The sequence below is a fragment of the Scyliorhinus torazame genome, chromosome 5 (genome assembly GCF_047496885.1).
Source record: "Scyliorhinus torazame isolate Kashiwa2021f chromosome 5, sScyTor2.1, whole genome shotgun sequence".
Taxonomy (NCBI): Eukaryota; Metazoa; Chordata; class Chondrichthyes; order Carcharhiniformes; family Scyliorhinidae; genus Scyliorhinus; species Scyliorhinus torazame.
In genome coordinates this window covers 245083377-245099573 of record NC_092711.1, presented here as the reverse complement: position 1 = coordinate 245099573, position 16197 = coordinate 245083377, and the positions used below count along the sequence as shown (strand labels likewise).

The window sequence follows — 16197 nt, the reverse complement described above, 5'->3', positions numbered from 1 at the left end:
AAGTCCCCCGGCTAACCCCATACACATACACTGCAAATCAGCCTCCCACATCGTGAAGTGGCCTCCTATAGTCAGAAATACCACCCCGATTTTCTGCCCCCCCCCCCCGCCAGACCCCCTAAATAGGGAAATCCTAAGAGAGTTAAGTGCTGTTAATTTCCAGATCTGCACTTCAAAATCATTCAAGTGTGAAGGAGTGTGATTGGAATGCACTTAACTCTCTCTTTGATGTGGTTGATGTTTGTGAGCATTGTAGTTACAGCACTTAGAGTGAAGAGGATGAATGACGAAAGACTAAATGCTGATTTGTAGAGGCTGTCAATCACAGCCCACTACCAGAAATTAATGAATGGCTTGAAGCTAAAGGATCTGAGGGGTATATACACAGGTCTTAGCTGTTCTCTTTCCAAGAATGGACAAGTGGTGCTTCCAGGCAATTATTTTCACTGCCCTGTCTGGACTGCTCTCTAAGTGGGTATAGTATCCTCCTGCCCGATCCTGCCGGCAACGAGGGACTGGAGCATAGCAGTCTTTTTGGCGCCCATTAGAACCTAGAACATAGAACATTACAGCGCAGTACAGGCCCTTCGGCCCTCAATGTTGCGCCGACCTGTGAAACCACTCAAGCCCATCCACACTATTCCCTTATCGTCCATATGTCTATCCAATGACCATTTGAATGCCCTTAGTGTTGGCGTGTCCACTACTGTTGCAGGCAGGGCATTCCACGCCCTTACTACTCTCTGAGTAAAGAACCTACCTCTGACATCTGTCTTATATCTATCTCCCCTCAACTTAAAGCTATGTCCCCTCGTGTTAGACATCACCATCCGAGGACGAAGGCTCTTACTGTCCACCCTATCCAATCCTCTGATCATCTTGTATGCCTCAATTAAGTCACCTCTTAACCTTCTTCTCTCTAACAAAAACAGCCTCAAGTCCCTCAGCCTTTCCTCATAAGATCTTCCCTCCATACCAGGCAACATTCTGCTAAATCTCCTCTGCACCCTTTCCAATGCTTCCACATCCTTCCTATAATGCGGCGACCAGAATTGCACGCAATACTCCAAATGCGGCCGCACCAGAGTTTTGTACAGCTGCAACATGACCTCATGGCTCCGAAACCCAATCCCTCTACCAATAAAAGCTAACACACCGTACGCCTTCTTAAAAACCCTCTCAACCTGGGTGGCAACTTTCAGGGATCTATGTACATGGACACCGAGATCTCTCTGCTCATTCACACTGCCAAGAATCTTACCATTAGCCCAGTACTCTGTTTTCCTGTTATTCCTTCCAAAATTAATCACCTCACACTTTTCTGCATTAAATTCCTTTTGCCACCTCTCAGCCCAGCGCTGCAGCTTATCTATGTCCCCCTGTAACTTGTAACACCCTTCCGCACTGTCCACAACTCCACCGACTTTAGTGTCATCTGCAAATTTACTCACCCATCCTTCTACGCCCTCCTCCAGGTCATTTATAAAAATGACAAACAGCAGTGGTCCCAAAACAGATCCTTGTGGTACACCACTAGTAGCTGGACTCCAGTCTGAACATTTCCCATCAACCACCACCCTTTGTCTTCTTCCAGCTATTCAATTTCTGATCCAAACTGCTAAATCACCCTGAATCCCATGCCTCCGTATTTTCTGCAGTAGCCTACCGTGGGGAACCTTATCAAACGCTTTACTGAAATCCATGTACACCACATCAACTGCTTTGCCCTCATCCATCTGTTTGGTCACCTTCTCAAAGAACTCAATAAGGTTTGTGAGGCCAACCTACCCTTCACAAAACCGTGTTGACTATCTCTAATCAAATTATTCCTTTCCAGATGATTATACATCCTATCTCTTCTAAACCTTTCCAAAATTTTGCCCACAACAGAAGTAAGGCTCACTGGTCTATAGTTACCGGGGTTGTCTCTATTCCCCTTCTTGAACAAGGGGACAACATTTGCTATCCTCCAGTCTTCTGGCACTATCCCTGTAGACAAAGATGATTGAAAGATCAAAGCCAAAGGCTCAGCAATCTCCTCCCTAGCTTCCCAGAGAATCCTAGGATAAATCCCATCCGGCCCAGGGGACTTATCTATTTTCACACTTTATTTTCCCCTCCGTTTCTTCGCTGTGGGTACTCAATTAGCTTTCAATCTCCACATATGACACAATTACAAAAATATGAATAATAACCTGTTTTTGGGTATCTCCTGTGCCACCAAATCATTCCATGGGCAGTGTTGTTCCCTTGAACACAGTTGTGTAATACCCATAAGAATCATTATGGGTAAGAGTTGAAAATAGTTGGAAAATGTTGAAAATTCCAGAAGGTTGAGCTGCTGTACTGTAGCCAACATGATCTTTATCAGCATGCTGCAACTGAAAGTCAAATCTTGTAACTGCTTTGTCTCTGACAGGAAAGAAGGGCTCAAGGCCACTAGAGGGTGGGGAGCTACAAGTATGGATTAAGGAAGCCAAGAATCTTACACCAATGAAAGTAGGAGGAACGTCAGACTCTTTTGTCAAAGGGTAAGAATTAGCAGTGTGTTTCTGAACAAGTAAACAATCATGAAATATCAGTGCCCTCTGTGAATTTGTGGATGAGGGAGAACAGTGACTGAAATATGAAGCAGAACATGGAATGTTTGGAGAGTGAGAAAAAGATTCCCACTTGCATACAGTATCTTAAATTAGGGCCTCAGATTTACCTGCCATTTCAGGCAAATCTGTGGCTTAAAATGACCATTGTAGCATTACTGGAAGTGATTGCTCAAAAGAGACTCAGTCTGCTAGGCAAATGCTCCATAAATACTGCCATAAGAGTAGGTCACTACCATCTGATGGGCAATTAGGATGGGAAATGAATGCTGGCCTAGCCAGCGATCATCCTTTCCAGGAAAGAATAAATAAAGGTATTGGTGTTGCTTCCATCATGATCTATGGCTTTCTCTGAATTTACTCAGTTGGAAGAATTGGAGTCTGCAAGCGGAGTAAACTTTGAAAAGTGTTTGCTGGAACTTTTAAAGCATTTAAAAATATTTTTATTCTCCTTTTTCACATTTTCATCCAAATTTAAACCCACCAACAAACAATCAACGGTAACAAATACAATGTCAATCCCCTGACCAACAATTCCTCAGTCCCACCAGTTCCCAAATAACCCTCAACATTTTAAATATAAACATCAAAGAAAAAGATTCAGGAATCCACCATCCACCCATACACAGTCACCAACAACATACGCAGGCCACCGGAAAGCTCTGTATCTCCTTCTTAGCGCAATCACGGACCTGCATGTACCTAAACATTTTCCCCTGCCCCAACCCATATTTTGCCCCCAGCTCCTTTAATCACCCAACTGGCACCCTAGAAACAAATCCTTTAATGCCCTGACTCCCTTCTCCTCCCATCTCCGAAAACTCCCATCGCACTTCCCTGGCTCAAATCTGTAATTCCTCCGAATCGGCATTTCCCTTGACCCCGCCCCCCAGCCTAAAGTGCTGGCGCAACTGCCTCCAGATTTTCAACTTCGCTACTACTACCAGACTTCCTGAGTATTTCTCCAGGGCCATCGGTGTAGTGATCTGTATATATGAGTGTATGTAAAGGGTTAACATACATAAAAGTTAGATAACTACTAGATGGCAGCACCAGATATCTGCATAAAAGATAAATTCAGAGAGAGTTCCCATCTCTTCGTGTTAGGAGTGACTAGTGAACAGTTAGAGAGAGATAGCTTAGTGTGCAGGTGATCATTATTCTATATATATATATATTGAGTCTTGTTACTCTAATCTACATTTTTAGTTATTGAAGAGTGAACAAACTCAGTTAATTTATTATCGTTACTCAATAAACAGTATTTGCTTTATTTGAAGACTTTGAGTGTTACTGAACATCACATATATGATCATTCTGGCAGAAAGTAAATGAGTAACAAGATATTACATAACATAATATAACAATCAGTAGTGGCGCTGTTGCCAACGCCCTCAGCCCCGACCCCCAACTCAGAGTTTCCTCCAATCTAACCCACTGGGAGTCCCCCCCACCCCCTCTAATCCAGCTCCTCACCTTCTGTGCATTTGCCGCCCAGTAATAATATAGTAAATTCGGAAGAGACAGCCCCCCTGACTGTCGTTCTCTCTGCAACAACACCTACCTAATCCGAGCCCCCCCCCCCCCCCCCCCCAGCCATATAAAAGAGGTAATCATCTTTTCAACCTCCTTGAAAATTGCCTTTGGCACGAAGATCAGCAGACACTAAAAAGTAAACAAGAATTGCGGCAACACGTTCATTTTAATTGCCTGTACCCAATCTGCCAGTGACAGAGGGAGACCTTCCCACATTGTCAGATCCGCTTTCACCCTCCCCACCAGACTAGTAATGGTATACCTATGGAGCCCCCCCCCCCCACCACAATCCCGTGCCATCTGCCTTCCCCGATATCTAAAATGAATTCAAGCATTTAACTTTACACTTTACACATGGTCAGAGCTGACAGCCTATAAACCCACTCGGACATTTTGACGTGGAGCAATTGCCACATCTCTGGAGCTTGTGCTTGGCAGACTGTCATCACCTCCTAAATGCCCTTGCACGCTCTGAGATATAGCCAGGATGCCTTGTGTTAATGTCCTTGTGTAGTTGCAATCCAGCTGTCAGTATTCAACGAATGGAGGTCGGTTTAGCTCAGTTGGCTGGTCAGCTGGTTTGTGATGCAGAGTGGGCCAACAGTGTGGGTTCAATTCCTGTACCAGCTGAGGTTATTCATTTCAAGTTCCACCTTCTCAACCTTGCCCCCCCCCCCCCACACCTGAGGTGTGGTGATCCTCGGGTTGAATCACCACCCTCAAGGGGAAAGCAGCCTATGGTCACCTGAGACTACGGCAACTTTAATTTACTTACTTTTATTCAACTAGTCCTTGATCAGGAAGCTGGCTGGCCTATTGCTGCTCTCAGATCATGAAAGCCAACAGAGGCAGCTGCATTCATGTCAAACCCTAGTAGCTGAAAGATGGTGTCTCATTTGTCCCCTACTGTCACTAGAGCAGCAGTCTGTGCTTCCATAGGGGAAAAGTCACAAACTAGTTGAAGGCCACCTTTGATGGGGGGGGGGGGAGTGGGTCGGGTAAGGGGAAGAGGTGGGTGGCTTCAGCAGATTGCAATAAACCACCAGATACTTATTGGTAGCTACACTAAAGTAAAAGATGGTAACACAATAGACTCCTGAGTGACAGTCATCAATTACTGCACTCTCAGAGCCTGCTCATTGGTTGCATGTTCTTCAAACAGTCTTCTTTTCAGGAGAGTGCTTTTGAATCATGGCCCACACAACCAGGTAACAACCAGGTAAGATGCCATCTCCTCATCCACTACCCAAGTTCTCATATGCTGTGAATCACCTGTTGTCACTGCATTGCCCAAAGCCCCCAGCATCTGAGCTAGTGCATGGGAGTGAGAAAACAAACTTCGACACCAAGGAGATTGTGGCAGAGCAACATGGGGCAGAAGAGAGCTACAGGGATAGTTGTGTGATGGTTTCTTCACCATTGTCAACATCCTCATCAGTTAACGCGGAAGACTTTTCCGTCTTTCGACTTCTCATCATCATCTTCTTCTGCATCCTGTTGACGTGAAGGGTCTGTAGGAATGGAGGGCATACCCCAAGATTGGCTGATCATATCCCATTAAGGGATAAAGGTGTGACTAGTGTTACTAATCGCTAGTTATTGAAATTTCCATGCCCTATGACCTGTTGCATATGTGCAGTGTGCTGCTTCTGCAGGCGTGATTTAACACAATTCAGGCATACAAAGTCGATCAGTGGAAGTAATATTGAGAAGATGCAATCTAGATGCCTTAACTAATTTTAATAAATATCGTACCCACTTAAATTCCCAGTACATTTTAAGGGTTTAACACCCTTAATTAACTAAATGGCAACGTATTCTGTTTTACTGCATTAAAAATGTAACATGTAGTTGTGCATAAATATACAGATTAACTTTTGAAACTTAAACATGACAATTATAAACACTGGCGGGTGTAAACTGAATGTGCTTATATTTGTTGCTTGACGTCATTTACTATATGTGTCTAAAACCAAGTCTCTAGTTTAATTTTTTTAGAAAGTCAAAATGATGAGAAGCATCTTTGGATGCTCTATGACAAAATTAAAATGTTGGTGTTACACAGGCCATCCCGGGGCTACAGTCTAAGTGTGCACCTGGTTACCTGCAGGGCCTTAACTGATCTAACCACCTGCCACAGTTGAGTGAAGTGTCTCCCCAACAGATCTATGGCTTGCTTCTCACATAGTGTTAGCTCTGATGTCTGGAATTCCCCCTCTGGTTCCTTACCTTTCACTGGCATTGTACGCATTCCTCCTATCACAATATTTAATGAAATAAATGATGGCCATTATTGACTCTGAGGTGTTTGTGTGTGTGTGTGTCCACACAGCAATCTGGAATATTTGGTGTATTGTAATGAACAGGCTTGAGATGGAACATAGGCCCAAACAGCAAATCTCCAATGGCAAAAGCAGGTGGATATAGTGGGATTAATGCAATTGGAGGAGCAGCCAGCTTGGGAAGAGAGGGATCTGTGATTGGAGTGGAGAACTCCAGGGGTATGAAGGTGTCTGCAAAAGTGAGTAGTGCACAATGAGCAGGGTGGGAGACGAGGTGCCAGACATGGCTTTAGAGTCCTGGGAGATAATGGGCTTCAGAATGTGAGTGTGCTCTAGATTCATCAGAGGCTTGTGAGAGGAAGAGAGACTTAAGAAAATTCCCCCATTAGCAGGTCAGTCTGTCGGGGCGACGGGGGATTTGTGGCAGAGAGGCTGAGCCAGATGAAAATGGTGGAGTCTGTATCTGGTTACCAGCTCTAGAGGGAGATTCGGGAATGCTCCCTGTTCAGAAGCTCTTAATGGCATGAGATTCAACCTGGAGTTGAATGACCCACAACAGCTAAAGGTCACCAACCGGTGACACAACCCACCATGACCAGATAAACACATAAATGACCAGATAGACACATAATCTGGGGTGAAGCTGATCAATGGATTAAGTCTCAACGAGCATCTTCGGTTTTACACCTGGCAGCTTTATGATGCAGATCGTGTTACTATTCATGTACATGGACCATTGCCAATTAGGATCAACCAAGCCACATATTCCAGTTTGGAAATTGGAGGTTAATTGAAGCTGACTAGGATAATGGATAAGAAACCAGAGTATGTGATTTCCTTTCACTGTTTAGCAAGATCAATGTATCTTTCATGTTGTTTATGATCTAATATAAAATTTTCAAGCTCCGTGCAAGCTTCCTGTTCCTAGCATGCTTCATTTGCCCTCCTGAAAGTCTTGCTGGCCATTTACTTGTTGATTGCGTGGGGAGATGCAGAATTAGTCAGATGTGAGAAGGGATAGAATGGAAGGTATGAAGAGAGGACAAACTATCAATGAGCAGGGAGTAAGGATGGAACATGTGAGAAGTAGAATGGATGATGGAATAAGGAAATGGATCACACGAAAGGAGTGGCAAATGGAGCAAATAGCAGAGAAATGAGAGCTGTGGAGAGAGACCGTATGGGGACAACAGCAATAGTTGCTACAGATATTTATAGCAACTTTGAATTGAAACATTCTACAGTGCTTCACAGGAGCATTTAAAAACAATATGACACCTGGCCACAGAATGAAATATTAGGACAGAGAACCTAATCAGAGAGATGGGTTTTAACAGCCTCTTAAACGCAGTGAGAATGGAAGTATAATGTAAGCGAGAATAATTAGTTCTGAAAGGTGGAAATGGTATGGATCCTTCGAAGAGGAGAATAGGACAAAGGGAGGATAACAATATTCCCCTTAATTCACAACTTCTTTGAATTTTTAAATACAAGCTGCCATTTGACAAAAATGTAGTGCTAAAGTAGTTTGTAGACTGCCCAGTACAGTACCAGAAACATTTAGTTGCAAAGGAAAAAGCTTGGTATGGGTGAGGGAAAACGGTGACATATATTTTCAGGTCCAAAATTACTTAAAACCTTAAACATCGTGCAGTGTGATGGATGGCTTATGCAGCTAATACTTTGACAGTAAACATTTAATAACACTTGTAATGTTCTTTGATTGGGCTAATGTGGAATCTCGATTTTGCCATGTGAACAAAGAACATTAGACTTTGTTTTATAAACAAGGTTATTTATTACTAACGCTACACTAATTAATAACTAAAATGTCTAAGATGAATACAGTTGGAAACAAATGTCTAACACTAACTTACACTAAGATACTACAGAGCTACTCTAATATGCGACTGTTATCAACTCCTTACAAACACCTACTGATGGAACACATGCTGCATTCGGGTCTCGTGCCCGCATACTCGCCTCACCTGCTGGTCGGATGCTAGAACTACAACAGTAAAACATATAACTTATAATACACATGCAGATGATGATGATTTACTCATATTATATACAAATGGGCAGCACGATGGCGCAGTGGTTAGCAGTGCTGTCTCACATCGTCGAGGTCCCAGGTTCGATCCCGGCTCTGGGCCATTGTCCGTGTAGACTTTGCACATTCTCTCTGTATTTGCGTGGGTTTCACCCTCACAACCCAAAGATGTGCAGGGTAGGTGGATTGGCCATGCTAAATTGCCCCTTAATTGGAAAAAATGAACTCTGGCTAAGTTTATAAAAAAAATATATAGAGATGATTCATCACAACACCCATGATATCCAAAGAAGAAAAGGGAGGTTGCTGGTGCATTACCTTTCCTATACCTAGCAGATCATTGAACTTTTTCTAGCATTGGTCTGCAATTCATGTGATGAGAAGTGGCACTCTATCACGTCCTCCCATAAAACATGAGGTTTTTATGTAGCTTCCTACCATAGAATCATAGTAACCTTTCTCTCTTATGTTGCATGTCTTGCAAAAGTGTTTATAGGGTGGTTTCATTGAAATTTTGATTTTATTTTCTGCCTTTTGTCCCATTTTTTTCTTTAGGTGTCTCTGCCAGGCCTCTCACTTGAAAGCATATTTCAAAAATGCCACAAAATCCATGAGTCATTAACCACACTCACCTCAGTTTCTCCCGATGCAATCTTCAACCATTCTCGGCTCTTTGAAGGCCTGAACTTGTAATTTCCTCAATCCAATTGTTGCACTTGAGTAATGCCAAATTATATGTAAATAAATTGATAATGTAATTTATTGTTGAGGAAGATTATTTGTTGGAAGTGTTCTCCTTCAGCATAAATTACTTCACAGAGGGCGGCGTAGTGGTTAGCACTGCTGCCTACTGTGCAGAGGACCCATGTTCGATACGGCCCCGGGTCACTGTCTGGTGGAGTTTGCACGTTCTCCCCGTAACTGCGTGGGTTTCACCCCCACAACCCAAAAATGTGCAGGTGTGGATTGGCCACACTAAATTGTCCCTTAATTGGAAAAAAAATAATTGGTTACTCTAAATTTAAATAAATAAATAACTTCACAAAAATTCGGACCACATACCACAATTTTATTCCCACTTAATTGATTCTTAAAGTTTACTCTCTGAAGAACACACATCTTCAAAGGGGTAAGATCCATGGGAGGAACTAAATTCGGAACTGTCAAATACTTTTTTTTTGTTAGTGACAATTGCAAACTAGATTTCCGATTCAGATTGATTTAAAAACATGGCTCTATTTTATCAATGTTGTTTTTTTCTGGCTCAAAAGAGTGAGAAAGATCTACAGTAATTTTTCTGAAGAAGAATTGCTGGTTTAAACTAAAGGCCATACCAATCCCTGTGTGTTTCAGGTACCTGCTACCATTCCGAACCAAAACATCTAAACGGAAAACTCCTGTAGTGAAGAAGACATTGAACCCTCACTACAACTACACCTTTGTGTACAGTGGTGTGAAGCTTGAGGACTTGCAGCATGTCTGTCTGGAGCTGACCATCTGGGATAGAGAGCCTTTGTCCAGCAATGATTTTCTCGGAGGAGTCCGCCTTGGATTTGGAAATGGTAAGGAAAGAATATATGGTGGGAAAAGAGGAAGCAGGGAAGAAGCTGACCCAACCTTCAGTCCAATAAATTGGACTTTATTGATTTCAGCTGAAATTTGCAGTAGGGGGCAATAGCCAGAGTTTATAGTAAGAATAAGGTGTGCGGGTAATGGTGCTCACCATGTTTTATGTGCAAAGCTAACAGAAACTTCAGATAGGAACAAATAGACATGAAAATCCAAACATTGCTGAGCCAGACACACCACTTCTCCATCTGGCTCCTTATTCAAATGTATTGAATGCCATGAAGTTCCTGTACTTCCATGGTGGATGTGAACTAAACTCACTATAGAAAGTTAGGACTTTGATCATGTCAATATTTTTCAATGACGTGATGTATCTTACTTACTGCCAAATAACCTCTATGACATTGAAAATTAATTTTTTAATGTGTGAAGTTTTATTCTTTCAGATTTTAATTGTTGGGAGTTTAAAAAAATGTAAATTTAACTTTTTAAAATGTTTTTCTATCTCCCTTAATCCAATTTTACTTTGCCTCGGGTTGTCATGTAGTTGATTTGGCATTGTAACTGTTTCTATATTATGCTTTCTGATTCAGGGCCCGCATTGTTCATAAGCAACACCTCAAATTCTTAAGACAAGCCACCAATTACACCTGTCCCATATACCCTGTAGAGGGTGCCATTTGGATCTCTAGCTTACAGCAACTTCCAATGCAAATGGTCATAGAAATGAAATGGGCAATAGCATGTCTACATTCACGGACTTCAGGAAATTCTGGCCTATTGGCTTACAACCTTAATTGCTAAAATCCACATTGTAGATTTGCTCTAGAAGTTTTGGTGTTGTAACTTGTGACACACGTGCACTCATTTTTTGCATTTTGTTCCAGGGGTGAGCAATGGACAACAAGTGGAATGGATGGATTCCGCGGAAGAGGAGAGTAATATTTGGCGGAGGATGACCCAGTATCCTGGTTCCTGGGTTGAAGGAACACTGTTGCTTCGTCCAAATATGACTGGACACATTTAGTCAGAGGACTAAGCGTATAACATTATGTCCAAAGAGTACACCCCAAATTAATATATTGCAAATGGAAAACTGGTCAAGTTCTCGAGCACCAAAATACATATGAAAGTATCATAGAATCCCGACAGTGCCGAAGGAGGCCATTCGACCTATCAAGTCTAAACCTACCCTCTGAAGAAGCACCCTACCTCGACCCACTCCCCCGCCCATCCCCGGAATCCCTTTTTGGACACCAAGGTACAAGTTAGCATGGCCAATCCACCTAGCCTGCACATTCTTAGACTATGGGAGGAAACGCACGCAGGCACAGGGAGAATGTGCAAATTCCACACACACAGTCACCGAAGGTTGGAATTCAACCCGGGTCCCTGCTGTTGTGAGGCAGCAGTGTTTCATACCCAAAACAGCAAAAGTTCCATATATTCATTCATACCAAAATCTACCTCCGGAATGGAGGGAATATTTTTGATTAGAAATAAAGATGTTTAGCTCCATGAATTTGCAGGAACAAGAATGCAACTTGTATTAGGCTGAGATCTGACTGTCAGGAAGTGAAGGAGAAAATAGAGAAGAGGAAATTATACGTTAAGAGAATTGATGTAAGTGCATGTTAAAAATGCTTCTCTTGCAGCCTGTTTTCATTCTCCCCCCCCCCCCCCCCCCCCCCCCCCACGACAGTGCTAATCAATGGAAACGACAATAGTGAATTTAGTACCAGATTCCTTATTTAGTTTGATTATTAGTTTGATCTTTGGAAAGGGATTTTACATTCAGATATGAACTCTTTTGCTTCTCATTCAAACTATTGCTGTTTTATTTTTGTGGTGCAAAATTTGTAGCTGGAATCTTTTTGTTTTCAAGACCTAACGGTCAGTGACATTCTCTGCTTTAACAGAAAGCGATATATTGCCTCCACACAATAGTGGAAAGATAGCCTGTGGTAAAATACAGACTGAGAGTTCCCTTACTATCACTATTTGTTTCAGATTAGAAAATCCAGAATAAGTTATTGCCTCCACTTCCCCAAATAAAATGCCATAAGATTGTTAAAGCTATCATTGCTGCTTTTGTCAAAATACCTGGCAAAGGACTTTCATATTGAATGGATTTCTTTTGTTATCTTGTGACTTCTCCCCTAAGATTCTACCATCTTTTCCAAGTCTCACTACCAATGCTTTACATTCTCCTGGCCAATAGTCAGGCCCATGGTCAACTCCCAAGCCTTGATATTGGGATAGTCTGACATAATTTGTTTTTTATTTGTTCCCTCCAGCCATTTCTAACACTGCAGAGACTATCTCATTATAGGAACCTACTGCAAACCTACAAAAACAGAAACTCAGAAATTGGGGATTAAAACTAAAAGCAGTTTTATACCCATCATCAGCACATTGTCTTACATGAGCAACATGAATTCCAACTTCATAACATCACTAGCATATTGATTTTGCCTTTCAGCAACTGGTTGCTAGATATGGCGCACGATCCAATGGCCACGCTGCACCCAAAAAGCAGTTCTCCGTGGTGCAGCATGGCCGTTGAAAACTGGGAGATCCCGCTCCCAGGATCTACCCGGCTCGCCATGCCTCGCGGGATCCAAGGGGATCTCCTGAGACGTTGCGATGTGAATCCTGCCCAAAATGGGTAGGATCACGTTTTGGCAAATCTGTATATTAGAGCGAGGCAGTAAGCCCTAATTTAACCCCTTCGCCTCAGAGACCTCGAGCGGGCACCGTTCAGCACTGATTGTTTCAGGGGCCTTGGAGATTGGGACACCATGTTTCAATGGAGTCCCTACCTCTTGCTACAGTGGGGAGTTCCAGGAGCGGGGCTCCCACTGTACAAAACGGGGCTATGTGAGTTTCCTGTTCATGCCCCTTATTCAAGGTGAGTCGCGTTGAATAGCCATGTGTTTCTCAGCACTGCAACGCCAGGAAACACGCAGCTAAACGTGTTCCCTAGGGGACCTTGTTCCCTTTTGGGAGAAAAACGCCCATGAATTTTGTTCAGACCGACAAACTTATTGAAGCAGATAAATTTGAGGATAGGTTTAACAGAAAGTACACGTGATACAAGTCATGTCATTTTTACTGACAACAGTTACCAACAGCTCATGTCCTACAAGATAGAGATTTTAAACACTATGGGCGGGTGTGTTTTTCGGCAGGTGGCGCCGTTCGCTGGCAGCAGGATTCTCTGCTCTCGTCGCTGTCATTGGGAATTCCCATTGAAGCCAACCCACACTGCCATAAAACACGCGGGCAGGGGTGCGATGCCATCGTGACCAGAGTATGCTGTCACCAGCGAACGGCTGGAAACTTCCGGCCTATGGGCTTAATTTGGCAAAGTGACAGGTTCCGAATTAGAACTGCATGTTTCTTCCCAGAAACACAACCAGGCTTTCTGTACAGATGTTCTGACCCTGTGTCAGAAAAAAAATTGGTGGGTGTGTCTCATAGAGCTGGCAAGCCCAGCTAGAGAAAGATCGGGCACAATCTTTAACGGGCGCCCTGATCAGCGACAACACTGAACTCTGTCATGTCCCCCTCCCGACCTCGGTATTTATCCATGCACCCCTCTTACCACCCCCCCCTCCCAAAAAACACATATAAGGGGAAGCCCCGCTCCCTCAATGAAGGGTTTGCCCTCTCTCAATGAGAGGCATTGCCCAGTCGCTGCCCTCAATCCGGGGCCTCCAGGCAGATCTGCACCCCCAGCATGGTCATCACGACTGGTTTTCAATTTTGACATCTCGCCACGAGGTGGGAGGGAACATCACATGGAGCTGGAGGGTACAGCGTAAAGCTGTTTAATGACATTTAAATTAATGGAAATCAGGGGCATGAACCTGATCACAGCACCGGCATGGGGCAGGTAATGTTTCAAACCGTGATCTCGCCGCAGCAAATCCCCTTATGGCCCTTTCAGAGTGATGGCTATAACGGGATTTGCGCACATGTCCAATAGGCCCGAAAAATCACGCCCTGTATGTTTCAAAAAGTGTAATTTAATTATAATACTATTATTTAACGAACCCTTGACTGGCTAAAAGAGTAACTGACATTTTCTCAGGCCTCCCAACTACAGTAATGACTCATGTACATTTTTATGTTTTCCTTTTGTTTAAAGAAATCCTTTAAATACTCTTAAGTTTTGAACAGTTCTAAACTCAGAAGCAGAGGGGATTCCATACAATTTTCTAGCAAGTAGAGGTGGGTTACATTGTCTCATTGGGTAAACTAAAGATCTAAGTTAACTTAAACATTATTCAAAATATATGGATTATGAATATGTTGAATTTGCACAAACACACTCCACACTCCTTCAGAAGGGGGAGTGTGTTTATTTCTCCCCATTTTATGTAGTTTATCTCCTAGGTGAAAGTATATTGATTCAACAAATGGCTTCTACATTGTCAGTGAATAGAATTTGTTCAACTCAAGGCTTTAGTTCACCTGAATCTAATTTTGATCTTTGAAATAAAACTTAATATTGTCAGGAAATATTAAACCCTCAGACTTTGCGTGCCATTTCTTTTTGTGGGTTCGTTGTTAGTTTATGTCATTTGGCATTTATTGATATCCTGACAGTGAAGTTAGTGTGAGATTTACAGATTAAGAATATTGTGCATGAATGATAGTCAATGTTGGGTGCCAAACAATAAGCATTTGTTTCAATTCCATCCAGTAGTGAAACTGATTGGGAAATGACACCTCTTGCTTCAATGCAGTGGGTAGTTTCACCACCTAATTTCCATCAATGCTTTAATTCAGTGAGTAGCTGATCCATATGGTCCAGTACGGTCTCTACTCAGTGTAGAGTTCACTGATCTAATAGGATGAAAATGTGATAAATACCTGGGTGTGGCTAATGTTATATTTCATACAAATTTGATACTCAAACTTTAAATCTTTTAAAGCATAGACTAAGTATTGGTTTCTGTGCTAGAGTTGCAAGCCTCGAAGGCCGACAGGCAAAGCAGAATATGCACATATATCTGGAAACAAATTGTATATTAATGATATATTAAAATTTTGTTTGGTGCAGTTGGAGTTGTTTATATCTTTACATTTCTCCATCACTTCAAGAAGCATTTTGAAACTGAGCAATTTCAGTTGTAATAATCTTTATTGGTGTCATAAGTAAGCTTACATTGACACTGCAATGAAGTTACTGTGAAAATTCCCTAGTCGCCATGCTCTGGCACATGTTCGGGTACACAGAAGGAGAATTCAGAATGTCCAATTCACCTAACAAGCACTTCTTTCATGACTTGTGGGCGGAAACCCAAGCAGACACAGGAAGAATGTGCAGACTCCGCAGACAGTGACTCAAACTGGGACTCGAACACAGGTCCCTGGCACTGTGAAGCAACAATGCTAACCACTGTGCTACCATGCTGCCCAGAAAATCAGGTAAGATGTCTTTTTAATCTTCCTTTCTGCCCCCTTGAACTTCATACAGACACATCTAACATAACAGGGCATTCTGCATTCTCCAGTTTGGGTGATTTTAACTACGTAGTGATGTGGCATAACTCCGCTGAGGCTGAAACACTGGGTGGGACTCTCTTGACCTTCCAGCCACATGTTTCCCAGCAGCGGGATGTGGCACCCTGTTCGCAGATGATGGGATTCTCTGTTCCTGCCACTGTCAATGGGAATTCCTATTTAAGTCACCACATGCGACAAGGAAACCCATGGGTGAAGTTGCACTGCCGGCGGGACCAGAGAATCCTGCAGCGGGCGAATAGCCTGATAATTCAGGCCACTGTTAATTGTACAGTTCATGAAACAATCACATGGGGCAGGATTCTCCATTCTCCGACGCCAAAATCGCGTTTGGCAGGAGAATCCCCGTTGGCACCGAAATTGGGACGGCGCTGCTTTTGCAATGCTCTGCCCCCTCGAGTCCCGACGGGCCGTGTTTCTAACAACGTGGGTCTCTCGGGCTATTTTTGTCAGGAACCCGGTTTGGCGGCTGGTACTGAGTCCAGCACCGCCACAGTTGAGGGAAGAGCCGATCCGCGGGCTGGGGGCACTAGTAGGGGGTGGGTCTGGGGGTGCAAGCCTGGCAAAAGGGGGGCACTATTTGGCAAGCCTTCGCCATGCACATTCACGGCCACGGACCCGG

General features: G+C 43.2%; 1 protein-coding gene across 5 annotated transcripts in view; it reads left to right on the top strand.

Moving 5' to 3' along the window:
• The window catches only part of sytl4 (synaptotagmin-like 4), a 125632-nt gene extending 110522 nt beyond the window's left edge, over window positions 1-15110 (top strand). For all 5 annotated transcript variants that reach the window (XM_072505257.1, XM_072505256.1, XM_072505253.1 and 2 more), the window contains 3 exons: window positions 2420-2531; window positions 9825-10033; window positions 10928-15110. In XM_072505257.1, coding sequence (XP_072361358.1) covers window positions 2420-2531; window positions 9825-10033; window positions 10928-11067 — 461 coding nt within the window. In that variant the 3' untranslated portion in view covers window positions 11068-15110. The remainder of the gene's footprint in view (window positions 1-2419; window positions 2532-9824; window positions 10034-10927) is intronic.
• Window positions 15111-16197: the final 1087 nt, after the last annotated feature.